The sequence below is a fragment of the Chenopodium album genome, chromosome 15 (genome assembly GCF_948465745.1).
Source record: "Chenopodium album chromosome 15, dcCheAlbu1.1, whole genome shotgun sequence".
Lineage (NCBI taxonomy): Eukaryota > Viridiplantae > Streptophyta > Magnoliopsida > Caryophyllales > Amaranthaceae > Chenopodium > Chenopodium album.
Genome location: NC_137848.1, coordinates 31845726 through 31866037, shown reverse-complemented (window position 1 = coordinate 31866037; position 20312 = coordinate 31845726). Strand labels below are relative to the sequence as shown.

The window sequence follows — 20312 nt, the reverse complement described above, 5'->3', positions numbered from 1 at the left end:
ATTTCCTTTCAGTGAGATCAGTATGATGAACATTAGTCTTTGGGAACTCAGTATAACAAAGCGTAGCTCTCTGCTGTCATAGTATGAAGGAAAAATTGAAAAGGATTTATAGTAAGTTGACTAGCAGAAGGGCAATAAGGCATAATAAATTTCAGATACAGTTATATATGTGTGGATGTGTCTTAAAAAAGGAAGGCTTTCTTTGGTCAATTAGGTTCCTTTCTGATATTCAACAGACTGTTAAGATACCAATTGTTGGAGGCTTTGCATCCTTTTTTATTATAACAAAGGATATATCCAAAGCTGTAACAAAAAGGTACCTAATTGCTTAGCCATATTTTATAAAATGGGTGACAGTGTCATTTGAGTATGAACACTATGAAAAAGAGTATCTTTGTTTGAAGTACTAATTTGATTTAACCTTAGAGTGGTGCACAATGGAAGCTACTTTTCTTTTTAGATGTTTAATGGAGTGGGTGGACTTGATTTCAAAGGAAATGAAGTGGCTTTTGGGGAGGTTAGGGTTCTTTATTGGGGTGCTTTTGGGGGTAGTAGGTGGGTTGTTATGGAGGTGGTTGAGTGGTTTAGAGGGAGTTAGGGTGGGTTTTTGGCAGTGGGTGATTGAATGTGGAAGTATTTGTGTAGTTTTGAGGTAGTTGGGTGGTTTTGGAGACGTTTGATGGGGCGGCATTGGTGGGTCAGGTGGTGTTGTACTGTACTGGTGTAGTTAAAATGGGCGAATTTAGTGGTCACGAGCATAGCATGTTGGTGGCCAACACCGGTAAAAGGAATTCAATGCCGGCTGTAAGGTGATAATCCACAAAAAAAAAAAAAAAAAAAAAAAAAAAAAAAAAAAAAAAAAAAAAAAAAAAAAAAAAAAAAAAAACAGAATAATGTGCCGGCTTACTTTTTTATTTTATTTTATTTTATTTTATTTTTGGTGCTTTTTGACAAATTTTCCTAATTGTTATCACAGTTAACTATGCTACTACACATATCAATATTATTGTTATAACATTTATGTGTTACTAATGCCAACTTCAAGTTACTACTATCATATCATATTGCTTTGCATACAACTTTTACTATGACAAAGGAAATTGACCTCCCTGAAATTATATCTAGTATTTTAATGCCTCAGTAAATATTTGTGAGTTTCTTGGGAAAAGTATTCCTCTAGGTTCAACTAATAGGCTTTAGTGTTGTGCACTTCTCATTCGCAGGACTTTTTAGGATTGTTACTGTTGTCTTTCCTACCAACTAAGCGTTTTTGTTTCAGTGTGAAAGTTTGATTTCCTTGACATAAGACATTAGATCTTTGTAATCTGCTGCTGCAGCTGCATGATCTTTCTTACTTTGCACTTTGTTTGTGTCTTCTTTAGATGTACTTCGTATAATTTTATAAAGCTGTCACTTATCAGAATACTTCTGTCACATTCATCGCTTCTGAAGTCTAGAACATACCAATCATTTCATTGTCTGAGACGTTAATTTGAATATTAAAGGTAGCATATTGGTTTTCATCATGTATTACCACATGTATTCTGTGGAAGTTGTTACTTTAATCCCTGTCCGTATTATCAGAATTTTGTATTTATACCTCAACAAAATGATCTGTTGTGCAGGCTCTGGCAGTTGTGACCCTTGGTGACAAACAAATGGCACAAAGAATAGACAGTCTAGAGGGTGATGATGAATCAAAGAGATTTTACCTTCAGGTAAATATTATATATTCCTTATTACTTCTGGTAGTTTTACTAGAACTTTTTTAAATGGATGAGCAAGTATTTCAGGGGAAGTTGTGGGGAACAAGGCAGTTTATAATGCTGCTGTCTTAGTGCATAGGTGTCTAAATAACAGTATTAAGCTCAAACAAATTTAGTGTTATTGAAAATGTATTCGGAGAGATTTAGTGTTGATGTTGATGAGCTGCATCATGATATAATTTTGCTTTTGCTGGGATGTATAAACATATGTCAGCGTCTCTGCACCAAGCACAAACCTCCCATATGAGATTAGTTGTTTTTCCATGAGCATTCACAAGATTGATGATTATGTGCTTATCAACCCTTAATTGTTCTTTGCTCAATTGTCGGTGACCATTCAATAACCTATGTACCAATGAAAATCAGGTTCACCTCCAACATGCAATGGTATTCGATCGATGCTTGTAAACAACCTTCTTAGCTCATGCATGGCCATTTACTTCACGCAATTTCGACCAACGATTCGTCCATTCTACAAGCTAAATATTGAAAAAATAGGGACAAGAAACCTAATAATGTCGACATTTGTTAAGAAGTTAAGTTTTCAAAGTAGTGTCTAACATCCATAGTCATGACAACCTTGACAAAAAAAAATTTATTGAACATAAGCAGTCTCTAACATCCAAAAAGAAGCCTTAAACATAAGTAGTCTTTAACAATCAAACATCGTTGCCATCATCAAATTGAATCACTAATCAGTAATAGTGATAGTAATAGTAATAGTTATCAGGTATAATAACTCCATAGTAATAGCAGTTATAGTAATCACTAATCAGTGATAGTGATAGTAATAGTAATAGTAATAGTAATAGTAATAGTTATCAAGTTTATTAACTCCATAGTAATAGTAATAGCAATAGTAATACTATATTAATAAGTCCCAATGAGTTGAATAAAGTCTAATAAGTTCCAATAATTTGGGTAAGGTCGTAAGGTCTAATGAGTTCTAATAAGTTCAAACAGCTTTATTAAGTTCAGATAAGTTCGGGTCCAATAAGGTGAAGAGAACAGACCTAAATCTAATTGTACAATGGTAAATGCAACCATTAGAAATTTCCAAGCAATATTATGGCGTGGAAATGTTATGTGCATTGTTAATTATTACCACTTATTTGTAACATGTATTGCAGCTAGTCAAAATTTCAACTGTCATTTGCCTTCACTTCCTTTGGAGTTTGATATAGGGATGCAGTACTCGAGTGTCACTGATCTTGTGCTGTATGGTTTTCTTTGTAGTACTCTTTCCCCCCATCATGTGTTGGAGAAGCTGGACGAGTAGGAGCTCCTAGTAGGAGAGAAATTGGTCATGGAACACTTGCAGAGAGAGCTCTTGAACCTATCCTACCCTCAGATGGTGAATTTCCATATACAATACGTGTTGAGAGTAATATCACTGAGAGCAATGGTTCTTCAAGGTAAATATTCTTTTTAAGGTTATGGTGGTATGTTATAGTAAAGAGTGCATTCATGAGCATATAGATGATTATTCAATCAGTATTCCTTTATATGTTCCAGCAGTTTGGTTTCTGTTCAACTAGATACCTGTATTGAGTGTATTTTAATATTTTATGTTGCTTTTTGAAGCATGGCGTCTGTTTGTGGCGGATCTTTGGCACTACAAGATGCTGGGGTTCCAGTAAAGTGTCCAATTGCAGGGATTGCTATGGGCATGGTTTTAGATACAAAAGAATTTGGAGGTGATGGAACTCCCCTCATTTTATCAGATATAACAGGATCTGAAGATGCCTCTGGAGATATGGACTTCAAGGTGAAGTCAGAAAGTAATCTTTTTTTACAACAATTTGTAACACTATGATGCATGCATCATGTGTGCTATTATGGAACTAATTTCGCTGCTGTAGGTTGCTGGAAATGATGATTGCATTACAGCATTCCAAATGGACATCAAGGTTAACATTTATTCATTCTGTCTATACAGCGAAAAAATATTCATTCCATCTATACAGAGCAAATAATTGTCATGTTTGTTTCCTCGATTGAAAGTTTGTCAGATACTGTGCCAAACATTTCCTAAGGATGAACTTTTCTTCTGCTAATTTCAGGTTGGAGGCATAACATTACCTGTTATGAAACAGGCACTTCTGCAGGCTAGAGATGGGCGGAAGGTTATTCTAGGTATACGTTTGTTTAGAATGCTGAGATGTAATGTTGTATATGAGACTTCTGTTGCTGTGCTTTTTATTCTTCATTATTAGGAAATTATCTACAAACCTGTACACCAATGAGCTGAAGTGTTGGTTAAAAGATAAAGAATTTAATCTTAAAGAAGATGAGATCAAATCTAAGCCGCATTGCAAAGCATGCAATTATTATTATTATTTTTTTTTAATTTTTTTTTTTTTTAAATGTCAAATTAGATATACTGTAACATGTTCTTAATATTTCAATGGGATGCAGAGCAATTTGACCATTTTCAGATGTTATCATTGTTTATTAGAACTCCAGTATATTTTGTGCTACCTTTTTTTGTTAAATGCTTCTTTGCTATGATTGTGATCTAGTTTGTCTTTTTCTTCAGCTGAGATGTCTAAATGCTTGCCACCTCCATCTAAACAGCTTTCTAGATATGCTCCACTAATCCATGTCATGAAAGTAAGCAGTCTCTTACATTTTACATTGGTTTTGTCTGTTATGTTACATAATTGTCATAATCTTGTTTTTGATATACTATAGGTGAGGCCAGAGAAGGTTAATCTTATCATTGGTAGTGGAGGAAAAACAGTGAGGAACATTATTGAAGAAACTGGAGTTGAAACAATAGACACACAAGATGATGGAACAGTAAGCGCATGTTTATATTTCCATTTATGTCTGTGTGTCTGCTCACCAAGGCTGAATCCAATTAATTACTGACTTAACTGATGGTTGCAGGTAAAAATTACTGCAAAGGACTTGGAGAGCCTTGAGAAATCTAAGGTCATGATCGGTAATTTGACAATGGTTCCCACCATTGGGGATATTTACAGGTTTGTTGTATTCAGAGGAAAACTTGTTAATATTGGTTGATTATCATGTCAATTTTGAACCCATGGAAATCAATGTATTGGTCTTTGTTACATCCTTAAACACAGCAAAGAATTCTTATTCAATTTACTGCATGATCCAGTCATAGTCATATAAGAGTTAGGTGATATTACGTTTGGAATTTTCAGTAGAAAAGGGAATTTGTTATATATGGCTGACAAGTTTTGTCCTTTTTGAAGTAATTTAGCAGCAAATTCTACCATGTGACTGAAAATTTTCAGTCATCCCATATAATTTTTATACTTTCCCTTCTCATATGTCCAGTTTAATTTTTAAAATTCTAAGCTGGGAAAGGTGCCATTATTAATCCATCTCATTTTCAAACTATAAAATGTAATTATATAATGTGATAAATGGTGCCATTATAAATTTAATTAGGTCTTACACTCTCTCACATTCAATTAAATTATTGCCTAGAAACTGTGCATCATGATAAAGTATCAAAACTGCTATGAGACTTGGGACAGGTTAAGGTCACTTTTATACTTAGCAGAAAGTCATTTCTGTCTTAATAAATTATCGTTTGGTAGAAGAGTTCTCTAACTTTATTCAATGGGATTAAAGTAGTGTTTTTTCTTCACCTGAATTTCACTTATTTTAATTTAGTTAACTTTAATAATCTTGGACTTAACCTTGAACTCAACCATGAATGTATATGAATTTATTAGATCTGAGATAAAGTAAAAAAAAAAAAAAAAAAAAAGGTGAGAAGAATAGTGTCTAAGTTATTAGGAAAGTCGCCAATTATTTTGTGACAGCATAAGGTAATAGTGATTTGTGAAACAGTTATTGATGGAGGGAGAACTTCTGCTGTTTGCAATTGGTGGAGAAAAAAATAATTAATTAGGATTTAGCTCTCATCCAAAAATATAGAATTTGTGAAAATTGGGTAGGGTGGTCTTTTGGTTTATCCGCTCAAGTGTACTTATTGTTTATAAGGAAGTTGTTATAAGGTAATCATACTCATAAAATTCTCCCCGTCATTATCTCTTACATTATTAAAAGATTTATATTAGACATGGCTAGGGTTTTTATTTTTTTATTTTTTATAAAAAAAATTATTAAATAATTTATTTATAATTATATTTATTATCTTTATTGTTATTTTATTTTATTTTAACAGTATTTAAACTCTAGAAGACAACTGACCACTGGCTGTTATCCTCCTTTCCAGGAATCGGGAAATCAAATCAATTGCTCCTTATGGTGTTTTTGTTGAGATTGCTCCAGGACGTGAGGTGATTTGCTTTGGTGCATTATGTTTCGATCATTTGATTTGTTACTTTTGTCTGGTGTCTGCTGTTAATGTTCCTACTAGTGCAAAATTCATCAGATTTACAAGGAAAATTCGTCAAAGCAGACCTTTTAAATATCAATTTTTGCGAGAAACAACCTTTTAAAATTTTTCTAGCAACTTCAAACCTTAAACCTTTTTTTTTTTTTTTTTTTTTTTTTTTTTTTTTTGGTGAAAAACAACCTTACCTTACTTTCCGATGTTGACCAACGAATTACTTGCATTGACTTCCATGTGACGGTCACTTGAGTCTTGTTTCCTCTATTTACACCTCGTTCTCTCATGCTTCCATTTCTCTCTCTTTAATGGAACTTTGAAGGTCCAAAATCCAAATTCACTTAATTCTTCCATTTAACCTTTCATTTTAAATGTTCCCATCTTAATTCAACCCAATTCAGTAAAGGTAATGCAGTTTTCATCTCCAAATTCTCTAAGTTTTTGCAATTGATACTTGTATTGAAAATTAGGGTTTTTGCCCCCAATTATTTAATGAATTAAAAGAAAGGAAAGCAATGAGTTGATGGGAAGCAACTTCCATTTTTTGTGGATACCTTGGCTTTAATCCATCTTGGCTTGAAACATGATTGTCCTTTTTTCCACAAAATAAGACACCAACTCCCTCCCCCTTTCTTAATTCTCATGTAAATTAATGGTTGTATATATTTTTTTTTCCTGATTTTGATTTATTATTTTTTGCAATTTGCTATATATGTTTGCTGATAAAAAAAAAATACCCCTGCAACGAATGCCGTGGGTAGCAAGCACAACAAGGATTGGATCACTTATGAGCGCAGAAGGAAGAAGGGGCAGCAGCAGCAAGGCCCAGCAGGGGAGCCACCAAATCAAGCTAATGATTGCTGGCAGAGCCCTCTCTAAGAATGACAGCTGCAACTAATTTTGTCATCTTGCTTTTTTGGCAGATTGTGTACATATAAGTAAAGGGGGAGTGGGAGTGTGCTAGGTAGCTGGTAATTAGTAATCTTTAGAGAATAGAGCATTGTGCCCTAAAGGTACTATAGGAGAGTCGTGGCCTCAAGCCACCTTGTTTGCAAGATTCAAGCTTTAATCAATGAAATAGCTGCCCACTTCCCTAAAAATATCATCTTTATTGCTTATTAGTTTCAATATTACAGTAGAGTACAAGTAAAACGTTACAAGTGGTATCAGAGCCGGCGGTCCTGCGACCTCCGGCTCTGGCAACCACCTTCTTCCCGTATTAAAAAAAAAAAAAAAAAAAAAATTCAAAAATGGTTACTTATGCGACTCAGAGATGCGAAGCTTTGGAAGACCAAATGGCGGAGGTTCGAACCCAAGACAATAGAGACAGCAATGAAGACTCAAGAAGAGACCCTCAAGAAGTCGATGGAGGAGGCGGTTCAACGGCTCGATAATCGATTCGAGTTGTTCCGACAACAGCAAGAAGCTCAGATGACGGTGAATACCACCACTCAAGCTCAGTTCTTCGAGGAGCTGCGAACCTTGGTGAGTCAAAGAAATCATGAACAAGGGCAAGGTACAAACTTTACGGTGCGCAACTGGGGTGAGGTGCACGGCGGCGGCGACAATCGGTGGAAGCCACGGAAATTAGACATGCCGCTCTTTGAAGGCGTCGACCCTGACGGATGGATACTTAAGGGCGAGAAATATTACCAACACTACAACCTCACGGAGGAGCAGAAGTTACAAGCCGCCGTCTCCGCCTTAGAGGGTGATGCCCTGAGGTGGTTCCAATGGGAAAATCGCAGGCGACCTATTCCGAACTGGGATAGCCTGAAAGCGAGGGTTTTGCGGCAGTTCCGTCCGACTCACGCCGGAAGCCTCCATGAACAGTGGTTGGCTGCAAGCCAAGAAACCACCGTGTTCGATTATCGTAAGCGTGATGGGCCATTTTATAAATGGGCTCAAGGATGATATTAAGGCCGATGTTAGACTAATGAACCCTTTCAACCTAGAACAGGCCATGGAGATTGCGGGTCGGGTTGAAGAAAGGAATCGGGTAGGCGGGCAAAGGAAGGCACCCAATTACTTCGGGTCGGGTAAAGCAATAGCAAGTGGATCTGGATCATCTGGATCCAAAATCGCATCTGGGTCGGGTCTCATTAGCACATATGGCACCCCAACTCAGCAGGCTTCGTCATTCAAGGGATGGCCCAGGGCCCCCTCTGTATCCCAAGCCTCAGTAAACTTCCCGAAGACCACCAGCACCGTCTCAGGCCGATCTAACGAACCGCGGCGGTTGACTGACGCGGAACACCAGGAAAGGAAGGCGAAAGGTCTGTGCTTTCGTTCCTATGAGCGCTGGAGTGTCGGACACCGGTGTAAGAATAGGGAGATGAGTGTTTTGTTGCTCGGGGGAGGAGGAGACGAAGGCGCCGGACCTTCTAAACCGCCGGAAACCGACTCCAGCGACGATGAACTGGCGCCAGGGGCGTCTACGCCGCGAACCATGAAACTCGAAGGCAGGGTGGGGCCAACTCCGGTGGTAATATTGGTGGATCCGGGGGCCACCCATAACTTTATTTCCGATGACTTGGTGGCGGAAGCAGGAGTGCCGGTGGAGGGCGACAGGGAGTTTAGTGTGTCTCTGGGAAACGGAGACATTATTGTGGGAAAGGGGAGATGTAAGGGAGTGAGGGTTGTTCTCAAAGAGGGGTTCGTGGTGGTGGATAACTTCCTTCCGCTCCGATTAGGCAACGTCGACTTGATCTTAGGGATCGAGTGGTTGGAGAAACTAGGACCGGTGGTTCATAATTGGAAGACCCAGCCTTGGAACGCTCCAAGATCACTCTCAAGGCGATGCTCCGCACCTTGCGCCACGAGGGTGGAGGGCTGTGGCTGGAAATAAACCGAGTGGAGGCGGTGGAAAAGGAAGCAGGGGGAGAAACCACCGTGCCTGAGTGGTTAACTAGCATCCTAGAGCAGTTTCATGGGGTCTTTTCACCTCCCAAAGGACTTCCACCAAAAAGGGGGCACGAACATGCTATTGTATTAAGGGAGGGGAGCAACCCAGTGAGCGTAAGGCCATACCGATACCCACAGCCAGAAGGATGAAGTTGAGAGATTGATTAAGGAGATGCTTGAGGCGGGTATCATTAAGCCGTCGGTCAGCCCATTTTCTAGCCCGGTTTTGTTGGTCAAGAAGAAGGACGGGTCTTGGAGGTTCTGCGTGGACTATCGGGCTTTAAACCGGGAAACAATCCCCGATAAATATCCCATTCCAATCATCGACGAATTACTCGACGAACTCCATGGGGCAGCAATTTTCTCTAAACTCGACCTCAAGTCGGGGTATCATCAGATTTTGGTACGAGAAGAGGACACGCACAAAACGGCCTTTCATACCCACGAAGGCCATTACGAATTTTTGGTCATGCCATTTGGCCTCACGAATGCACCGGCCACCTTCCAAGCCCTCATGAATGAGGTGTTCCGACCGTTTTTGAGAAAGTTTGTGCTCGTGTTTTTTGATGACATCCTCATCTATAGCCCCGATAGAGAGAGCCACGTGGAACACATGAGAGTAGTGCTATCCAAATTGCAAGAGCATTGCTTGGTGGCTAATTTCAAGAAATGCGAATTCGGTCAGTCAAGGGTGGCATACTTGGGGCATGTGGTGTCGCAAGAGGGGGTGGCAGTTGATTCGGAGAAGGTGAAGGCCATGGCTGACTGGCCAATTCCGCAAAACTTGAAGGAGTTGCGCGGTTTTCTGGGATTGACCGGCTATTATCGGAAGTTTATTAAGGGATACGCCCAAATCGCAAGGCCATTAACAGAGCAGCTACGAAAGGACAATTTTGGGTGGACATCGGAGGCTACGGCAGCCTTTGAGCGGCTGAAGGGAGCCATGACGTCAGCCCCTGTTCTGGCGATGCCAATTTTCAGCAAAAAATTTGTAATTGAAGCAGACGCTTCGGGCTTTGAGCTGGGGGCTATCTTGATGCAAGAATCGAGGCCTATAGCTTTCTTTAGCAAATTACTAGGCCCAAGGTCACAAGCAAAGGCCATATATGAGAAGGAATTAATGGCAATTTGCTTGGCCGTGGTTAAGTGGCGACATTATTTACTTGGGCGTCACTTCGTGGTAAGAACGGACCAACAGAGTTTAAAGTATGTGATGGAGCAAAGGGAAGTGAATGGAGAGTACCAAAAATGGGTCCGGAAGTTATTGGGCTTCGATTTCGAGATCCAATTCAAGCCCGGTGCAAGCAATAGAGTGGCGGATGCTCTGTCCCGTAGAGGTGGGAGTGCTGGAGAGTTGGCAGCTATGGTTTCAGTTTCAAGGATTGATTGGGATGGGCTAGAGAAGGAGGTGAGAGCTGATAAAGACCTCGGCAAAATTATGGCAGACTTGGCAGCAGGGCAGGGAGTTCGTGAGGGATTCACACTCGAGGACAGCAAGCTACTCTTTAAGGGAAGAGTAGTAATTCCAAGGGAGTCACCATTAGTTTCCAAGCTTTTGTTCGAATACCATGATAGTCCGGTGGGGGGACACCAAGGTGAAACAAAAACTTACCTAAGGTTGGCTGCCGAATGGTATTGGTTTGGGATGCGTAAAGCTGTGGGATCGCATGTCAAGCAATGTGCTACTTGCCAACAAGCCAAACACTCTCAATTGCAACCGGCGGGGTTATTACAACCCTTACCTATTCCCGAGAGTATTTGGGAGGACATCTCAATGGACTTTGTCGAAGGGCTGCCCAATTCTAAGGGGGTAGACTTGGTGTTAGTAGTAGTTGATAGGCTGTCCAAATATGCGCACTTCATTGGGTTGAAACACCCCTATAGTGCCTTAACCATTGCGGAGGTGTTCACTAAGGAAGTTGTAAGGCTACATGGGATGCCAAACTCAATTGTGTCGGATAGGGATCGAATCTTTATGAGTGTGTTTTGGAAAGAGTTATTTAGGTTGCAAGGAACGGACCTCAAGAGAAGCACCGCATATCACCCTCAAACCGACGGCCAAACCGAGGTTGTCAACAAGACCTTGGAAACATACCTCCGTTGCTTTGTTAATGGTAAGCCTAAATCTTGGAGTAAGTGGCTGCATTGGGCGGAATATGCCTACAACACAGCTTATCATGCCTCTACTGGATTTACACCATTTCGGGTGGTGTATGGGAAGGATCCACCTAGATTAATCAAGGTGGGAAAGGGACAAACGCCTGTGGATAGGTTGGAAGAGTGGCTGCAGGAAAGAGATTGGGTTTTGGATGACTTGCACATGAATTTGGTTCGGGCACAACAAAGGATGAAACACAATGCAGATTTGCGGAGGAGGGAGGAGGAATTTCAAGTAGGGGACTTTGTCTACCTGAAATTGCAACCTTATCGGCAAAAATCCTTAGCAAGGAGACCAAATGAAAAGTTAGCCCCTCGTTTCTATGGTCCCTTCAAGGTGCTCCAACGCATTGGTCAAGTGGCTTACAAGCTGGAGCTGCCAGCAACTTGCAAGATCCACCCCGTGTTCCATATTTCTCAACTCAAACGCGCAGTAGGAGCTCAACCTGTAAACCCCACCATACCCACCCAACTGACTGAAGAGCTGGAACTCAGGGCAGAACCTGAGAGTGTGCTGGATCTAAGGGCTGCTGAGAACAACCCAGATGCCTTGGAAGTCTTAATTAAGTGGCAAGGACTGCCCCTAATTGAGGCAACTTGGGAAGTGGCTGCCATCATACAAGAGCGATTTCCATCTTTTCACCTTGAGGACAAGGTGACTCCTGTAGGGGGGGGAGATGCAACGAATGCCGTGGGTAGCAAGCACAACAAGGATTGGATCACTTATGAGCGCAGAAGGAAGAAGGGGCAGCAGCAGCAAGGCCCAGCAGGGGAGCCACCAAATCAAGCTAATGATTGCTGGCAGAGCCCTCTCTAAGAATGACAGCTGCAACTAATTTTGTCATCTTGCTTTTTTGGCAGATTGTGTACATATAAGTAAAGGGGGAGTGGGAGTGTGCTAGGTAGCTGGTAATTAGTAATCTTTAGAGAATAGAGCATTGTGCCCTAAAGGTACTATAGGAGAGTCGTGGCCTCAAGCCACCTTGTTTGCAAGATTCAAGCTTTAATCAATGAAATAGCTGCCCACTTCCCTAAAAATATCATCTTTATTGCTTATTAGTTTCAATATTACAGTAGAGTACAAGTAAAACGTTACAACCCCATTGAGAATTAGTGGGGAATCAAAGAGTGTAAGGTGAAGAGCATGATAAATTGGGAAGGGGAAAGAGTAATGCAAAAAAATTATGTTTGGTATCAACTTTGAGAGGAGATTGAGAATTAGATTGAAGTTTACACTTGAATTAAATTTCCAATATGCAATGAGCGATTAAATTATAAGTATTTAAATTATTAAAGGTTTGGTGCATTGGCAATTAATGGAGAAATGAGTGAAGGATATGAAGGGAGATAAGAGGAAGATAGGGTGTTAAATAGTAGCTATAAAGGTCATGTGTTAAGCATGTGTGGGCCAATGCCAGAAAATGGCCGATCAATTCTGGAAAGCAAGGTAAGGTTTGGTTTAAGGTCTGAAGTTGAAGGTTGTTTCTCGCTAAAAGTGGTATTGAAAAGGTCTGCTTTGACAAATTTTCCTATTTTCAAAGTCATTATGAGCTTTTTATTCACATCAAAAAAAAAAAAAAAAAAAAAAAAGAGAAAAAATCTATGTTAGACATAATTGGCTGATTATCAATACTTTTTATTCTGAGTCAGCAACATAGTCTAAAATTTTGACATTAATTTCTTATTTAATACTATAATCTGTATATTATGTTATGGTGATGAGCTTACTTTCTCTTCAGGGGCTTTGCCACATAAGTGAATTGAGTCCCAGTTATCTCGCTAAAGCTGAAGATGTAAGTGCTGAGTAAATTTCTCAATGAAGTTGTGCTTTGAAAGTCTTACATGCTAGTGGTCATTTGCAGGCATTTAAAGTTGGAGACCGGGTTGATGTCAAACTTGTTGAGGTTTGTACTCCCTTACAACCTTCCAAATCTCAGATTCCTCATCAATGTTGTTAGATACTCTTACTGATACTGATTGTTCTTTTTTGCTAAAATTTGATAAGCGGATAAGATTAAAAAAGCAGTCGACAGTCTTGACACTGAAGTATGGCATGAATAAAATGTGTTTCATATGTTGGTTTTAATTATTTGGCTGGTGCTGAAGTAACCTGCGTTGTGTCTGGCACTTTGACTAGCTGAATCCAGCAACATTGAAAGTTAAAGATTAATAGTTTACTGTAATACCACATGCTTATACATATTATCCTTTAAAACTGAGTATATGTAATTTGTAGCACATGTTTTGCAAGGGTAAAAAAAAATGGATGGGGATTTCTCAACGGTAGCCCTAAATTTTGAAGTTCTTTTTGATAACTAAACTAAATTTTAATCCTGTGTTTTTGGTTATTCTCGAGAATGTGGCAATAATGACCATTTTTTGTCATAAACAATTGTAAAAATGACTTTTTTCAAACTGGTGAAGGTTCTTTTATTCTCGAATGACATAAGATCCCTTTGAAAAACTGTTTTGTTTTTGTCTCACATCAATATCCTAGTTCATTTCAGATTTTTTTTTTTTTTTTTTTTTTTTTGGCAAAGGTAATTTTTTTATATATATATATTTTAATAATTATGTCGTTTTAGACACTGAAAACCTTGATTAGTTCAAAATAACCCATTTAATAATTATTTATATAGGAAAATGGTTATTAATGCCTCATTTTCAAGTAGAACCAAAACTGTAGGTTATCGTTGACATTCAGATTTAAATTTGGCTACCAAAGGGAAAAGCCCAAAATATAGGGATACCATTGTTAATTTCCCAAACATATATTTAGCTATTTGGGAAGTTGAGTATTTAGAAATTGCAACTGCTACTAGAGATATTTTTAAGGAAAACAAAACGGATGTAATAATGTCGTCAATTATTAAACCTTTTGGAAACATGAACCAGAGACAAGCGAATAACTTGTCTGTAAAATGACTAACCTTAGAACACCAGTGAAGGGAATGATATCCCTAATTTTTAGTTTATATATTAAACAATAAATGCTTGGCTATCTTCAATGTATACTCTGCGTTAATCTTCTGTTCTAACTTGTTTTGGTGTACTTTATCCTTCCATTGAAATGTCAACGTACCTGCTTCTTATGAGAGCTTAATAATTAATGACTACCCAAGAGAAATTTCCATCAAAATTATTATCGGATGTGGAAAGAATGATTTTATTGTCCGAGTGCTTTTAATGATAGTATTAAGTCTCAAAATTGTGTAAATAGCTAGCTGATGGTTCCATAACAAATGGCAGAATTATGAATCGGTCTGCCATACTGAGGCAATCCCCAACTTACGCTAGATTTGCTTAAAATATACGGTCTTCGGGTGACAAATTCAGGTGAAGCTATAATGGACTGAATGGAAATTTCTCTACATTGTGTAGGTGAATGAGAAGGGGCAGCTTCGCCTTAGTCGCCGCGCTTTAATTCCTGATACGGATCCATTGGTACCAAGCACAAAGGTGCGACCTACTACTTTGCCCAAAGAAAGTTCTGGCTCTCAAGATTCTGCTGCCAAGAGTGCTCCTAAGAATGTTGAACTGACAAAAGTCAAAGTAAATGCTTCAAAGCCCACGTCAAAGGAAAAAACACAGGATGTTTACCCTCCTGGGAAGGTTGTTAAAGATGTTCCATACATCAACAAAGATAGGCTTAAGAAGGGCAACAAAGCTACGAGCAATGCTCCTAATGATAGTGATAGCACTGTGGTAAATAATGAGGCTAAAATTGGATAGTTGAATAACACGGCAGTCTACATTCATCTTCAAACAATCCTTTGCTCATAACACAAATCAAAACTCAAGCATCTTTGTGCTAACCTGAGGCAAGGTATGGGATTGTTTTCTTCATTAACTTATTGATATTTATTTATAGTATGCTGGGCCAAGAGGGTTGTTAACTAAGGTTTACGTGAATACGTGAGGGGTTACTTTGCTACTTTACACAAGTTTAATCAATGAACTTATATCAGTCTTTCATATCAAAATGAGAAAAAATCGTGGAAGCATATCTATTTTATTTGAAATATATTTATATAACATTGTCAAGTGCTGCAAAATACTTGCAAAGCTACTAGTTCAAGAAAACATTACTCAGAGAGTTCTATCTCCATAATCTGTGAAATACTGTTCGTTATTTTCTTTGCAGCAGGAATCATTTACGAAGTATATTATTTTCTTCCCATAAATTTTTGGCAGAACCTCTTTGCAATGGACTCTGCAGCTTAAACAAGCTAGATTTCTTACCTCCAAAGCCACAACTTATGGATGGGACGAGGAACTCGGTTGTGGCAAAAAGACCAGTGGATGCAACTTACTGCATCAGCAAGACTGAGATCTGAGGTTGAACCCAAAATCTTGCACCTGCATGCTAGCTTTGAAGTTGGTAATTGACTAAAATGATTGTCTAATAGATTTTCTTTTTCTCTGTAGCCCTAACCATATCAATTTTCCGCAATTTTAATTTCACTTCAGCCATTTGCAAATTTTTTCTTTTTAATTTTTTATTATTATTATTATTATTATTATTATTATTATTATTATTATTATTATTATTATTATTATTATTATTATTATTATTATTATTATTATTATTATTATTATTATTATTATTATTTTATTTTATTTTATTTTTTTTTTTTTTTATAAATTTCAGCCATTTGCAAAAGTGGCTTGATCTTTTATTGATCTATTTGTGGAATAATGTATATAAGTTCAAATTTAATCACCATTAGTTAATTAATTATATTTTAGAGTAAGTCTTGTGTACGAGTGTACATTAATTTTATTGTAAAACGGTCAGTTTGAGCGTAACTGTAATTATTTTTATGGTAACTTTAACCCCTTAAAAAGTAATTTTTAATTTGTCGTTGGTTTGAATTTAATTTTAATGTGTAATTTCTTATAGATACGTGATTACATACTATAAAGACTAATATGAGTAATCTAATGCATTATAAGTTTTTTGTAAGATAAAGTTTATTAAGGAAAATTTGCAAATTGCAGTCATTTAAAAAAAAAATTGCAAATTGCAGCCAAAAATTGTTATAAATTGTAAATTGCAGCCTATTCAATTTTTTCATCGATTTGCATGTTGAAAAATGTTCGGTTAAGGTTTTAGTGGCCATTTTATCTCTTAAGGACCCATTGAGCTCGAAATTGGTAAAAAAATTAACGTAAGTACCTCGCTTTTACAAGGAAAAAATAGTTGCCCACAAATCGATACATTTTTATTATGCAAAATGAGGCACTTTCGTTGTTTTTTTGCCAATTCCGACCTCAATTCGGTCCCTTAAGACTTAAAATGGCCCCTAAAACCTTAAACAAACATTTTTTGACACGCAAATTAATGAAAAAATTGAATTAGGATGCAATTTACAATTTATAACAACTTTTGGGCTGCAATTTGCAAATTTTTTAAAAATGTCTACAATTTGGAAAATACAAGTTTTTAACGGGTGCAATTTGCAAATTTTCCATTTATTAATAGAAAAATAATAACTTTTGCAGTATAAAGGGCAACTAAGTACTTTTAACCCGTTTCATAATAAATTAACTAGTAATTTTTTTTAAAAAAATTTTAATAAAGTGTTTGAAGTATTAATAATTTAAAATGTAATGTTGAATATTGAAGAGAATATAAAGAATATATAATATGTGTCTCTTTGTTTTTGAGTTTGGATGCAATTTTTTATTCTACAATTAAATACATTTATGTGGAAGAGTAGAGCATAAATTATTGGTAATTAAGATGGTAAGACATGTGGTGTTCATTTCATGAGATTAGGAGTTCAAACCTCTTTATATGCATTTTTAAATAACATTGCCATGAATTATTGAGTGCTGATGTGTCATGATGTCATGGGATATTGAGTGGCTTGCCATGAATTAATGAGTGCTGACGTGTCATGATGTCATGGAATATTGAGTGGCACATAAACGTTTTTAGGAACGCTACACTTATTTATTTATTTATTATTATTTTTTTGGTAAGGAGAATGGCCCTACCGGATCGGAACCTCTCACAGGTCCTCCCGATCCGGGTTAGCGGGCTAGACACTTTAGAAGTGAGGGGGAAGGATAAGGGAATCCCCACCCCCAAAGTGTCTCTAGTGGGGTTTGATTCCACAACCTTTAGTTGTGAGATACAAACTGAACCATTAGACCAAGCTATGCTTGGTAAAAAGAATGTTGGGTAAGAGATTAGAACCCATGACCTTAGGTAGATAAAGTGATGTTCTAACCACTAGGCTAGTAGTAAGTTTAAAACTTTAGGGACGCTATTTAATATATAAGTATAGATAGATGTACTATACTTATATACTAGAATATTCCAAAGTTGCACATAATAATTAATAGAGGTAGTAATTTGTTTTTTGTTATTTTATTTGTGTTCTAATCCAAGTTCAAAGCAACAAGGAGCGGAAGATTTTTTCGATTAATATCTGCTCATTGATTTGTGTGATAAGATATCGATTTTCCCCTAATTTTTGGTCTTAATTTTGTCAATTTGATCAAATTAGGGTTTCCATGTTGTATTAGATTATCCTTAAGTTTCCCCCCAATTCCTTCAATTTTGTTGTAGTTTCAATTTGTTTGATTTATGCGGCTAATTGTATCTTGTATCCCTATGCTACACATCAACAAATTTTTCGTTCTTCATTCTTATTTATTTCGTGGTTTTTTCTCTAATTTTCTGAGTTGTTGATTTAATTTATGTGCAAAAGTTTATATTTTGGGGAAAAAAGTGAAAAGCACTAAGGAATTCTGGAAATTTTTTGTTTCCCAAACAAGTTTTTGGAATTTGAAATTCTTAACTTGCCAAACATGAAACTTGGAATTGAATTCTAGAAATTGAAATTCTTTAATTGAAAACAATGATTTCAAATGAAATGCAAGTATCCAAACACAACCTTATAACATTTGCAATTTACACATAAGTAAGAAAATGAGTTAATACACCAAAGTATAAAAATAAAACTATTTCAAGTATATTGAAATAGGGTAGCGCTTAGCCCTACAACGTGCTAGACCAGGAGTTATGGTAAAATACAGTTCCTCAACTTTTTCAAGTATTTGTAACATTTTAGTCCATAACTAGAAATTAAGGTTTTTGCGACCGTCATAAACGGTCGTTGAAAATAGCAAAAACGGTCGCTAAAAATAATTGCGACCGTCAACGGTCGTAAAGGGGTGGTCGTTATTCCCATGGTCGCAAAAAAAACAACATTACGACTGTTTGACGGTCGCAATAAATTTGCGATCGTTTTCTTTATTTTCAACGACCGATACTGAAACGGTCGCAAATATAATTAATTGCGATCGACATTTTGACGGTCGCAAATATTTCCATTTGCGACGGCTAAGGCGGTCGCTAAAAATAAAAAAAACAGAAACAAACGAAAGCCAGCAGCACACCCTAGCCACCTTTATCCACCACCACTGCCAACCTCCCTCCTAAACCACGTCTACCCACCACCACCGCCAACCTCCCACCCTAAACCACCTCTACCCACCACCACAGCCATCCTTAACAAAAAAAAACCAGAAAATTAACAAAAAAAACCCCACAAAATTAACAAAAAACCACAAAAAATATTACCTAGAAAATGAACCACAAATATTAAATCACATAAAATATAACCCAAAAATTAAACTACAAAAAATATAACCCATAAATTAAACCATAAAATTAACAAAAACCAAAAAATCCACAAAATTACCCACCAAAAACAAACCACAAAAATTAAACCCAAAATCAAACCCAAAAATTAACAAAAAAATCAAAACGATTATCAAACCCAAAATGAACAAAAATCAAACAAAAAAAAAAATAAACATCCGTACATGGAAATTTAAACAAAAAATCAAACCAAATTCGAACAAAAAATCAAACAAATTTCGAAGAAAAAATCAAACAAAAAATGTATAAACACGATAACATACCTCAAACCTCGAATTGACTTCGAATTTCATCTCGAATTTGGTTTAATAAGGCCGAATTCGACTATGAAAAGTCTAGATTTAGAGTTTTCCTAGTCGTATTTGACCTTATAACCATTAAATTGTTTAACCATGAGCTTGTGACAGTGGAGATCGTGGTGGTGACGGTTGAAGGTTGGTGTCGGTGACCGAATTTCCGATTCATCTCGTGTGATTTTCGAACAAGAACAAAGAAAGAATGATGAAGTAAAAGGGAATAAAGGGAGGAGGAGAGGAGGTGAAGATGCCGACGGAGGAAAGAGCTTCGGATGGTGGTAAAAATGGAGGAGGAAAGGGAAAGGAAAAAGAAGAGAGGAGAGAGAAGAAAGAGAAATGAGGAAAGAGAAGAAAGAGAGAGCGACGTGACGTGAGTGAATTAGGGTTAGGGATTGGGTGACTTTTATACAAGATCCTTTTTTTTTAAAAAAAAAAGGCTTTCGCGACCGCCTAAAACGGTCGCAAATTTGCGACCGTTTCTTAAACAGTCGCAATTTACGACCGTTTTTTACGGTCGCAAAATGTTTTTTAAATTTAAAATTATTTTAAAAATGTTGAAATAACCTTGCGACGGTTTAAAAGGGCAAAAACGGTCGCAAATCTGCGACCGTTTTAAAAAATGGTCGTAATTTTGCGACTGCGTTCAACCGTTTTCATGACGGTAGTAGATAAACGGTCGCAATTTGCTTAGTAGTGGTCCCTCAACTTTTAAATGAGGCTAAATGGTCCCTCAACCACCAATGACTACTCACTTTTCAGGTACAAATTAGCTGACTAAGCATAGTTTAGAGACCTTAGTGCACATGTGGCAATGTATTTAATGATTTTAAAAGCAAAGTTTGGTGACCTTCAGCTGATGAATTGGCATTAAAAAATTAGAAATGAAAATTTAAGGACCTATAGGGTGAGGTAGCTTATGCAATTATTATTGGCCAAAGTTTAGGGACCTATAGGGACACATGACGCTCCAATACAAGAGTGATTATAAATTTTAAACTATAAGTATAATTTAGTTCAATTAATTTTATTTGATTTCAACAAAATAATCAAATTAATTTTAGTAGGAAAAATTGTCAAAAATAATACAAACTTTGAACAATTCGCCAAAAACAAGTCAAACTTTTAATTATTTTTTAATAATACAAACTTTGAGGGTTATCCGCTTTAAACAAGTT

The 20312-nt window shown here is 37.1% G+C and overlaps 1 protein-coding gene across 3 annotated transcripts in view; it reads left to right on the top strand.

Annotated features, from left to right (window-relative positions):
* LOC145583089 (putative polyribonucleotide nucleotidyltransferase 1, chloroplastic) overlaps positions 1-15917 on the top strand; it is a 32472-nt gene extending 16555 nt beyond the window's left edge. Inside the window, exons 13-25 of one of the 3 annotated variants that reach the window (XM_081640222.1) lie at positions 1626-1718; positions 3003-3181; positions 3351-3534; positions 3629-3676; positions 3830-3902; positions 4306-4379; positions 4461-4568; positions 4659-4753; positions 5986-6049; positions 12903-12956; positions 13026-13067; positions 14545-14989; positions 15358-15917. In XM_081640222.1, the coding sequence (XP_081496348.1) occupies positions 1626-1718; positions 3003-3181; positions 3351-3534; positions 3629-3676; positions 3830-3902; positions 4306-4379; positions 4461-4568; positions 4659-4753; positions 5986-6049; positions 12903-12956; positions 13026-13067; positions 14545-14895 (1365 nt within the window). In that variant the 3' untranslated portion in view covers positions 14896-14989; positions 15358-15917. Of the gene's footprint in view, positions 1-1625; positions 1719-3002; positions 3182-3350; positions 3535-3628; positions 3677-3829; positions 3903-4305; positions 4380-4460; positions 4569-4658; positions 4754-5985; positions 6050-6863; positions 7041-12902; positions 12957-13025; positions 13068-14544; positions 14990-15307 lie in introns of those variants that run through there. The other 2 variants (XM_081640223.1, XM_081640225.1) reach the window with 2 other exon arrangements.
* The last annotated feature ends 4395 nt before the right edge of the window (positions 15918-20312 follow it).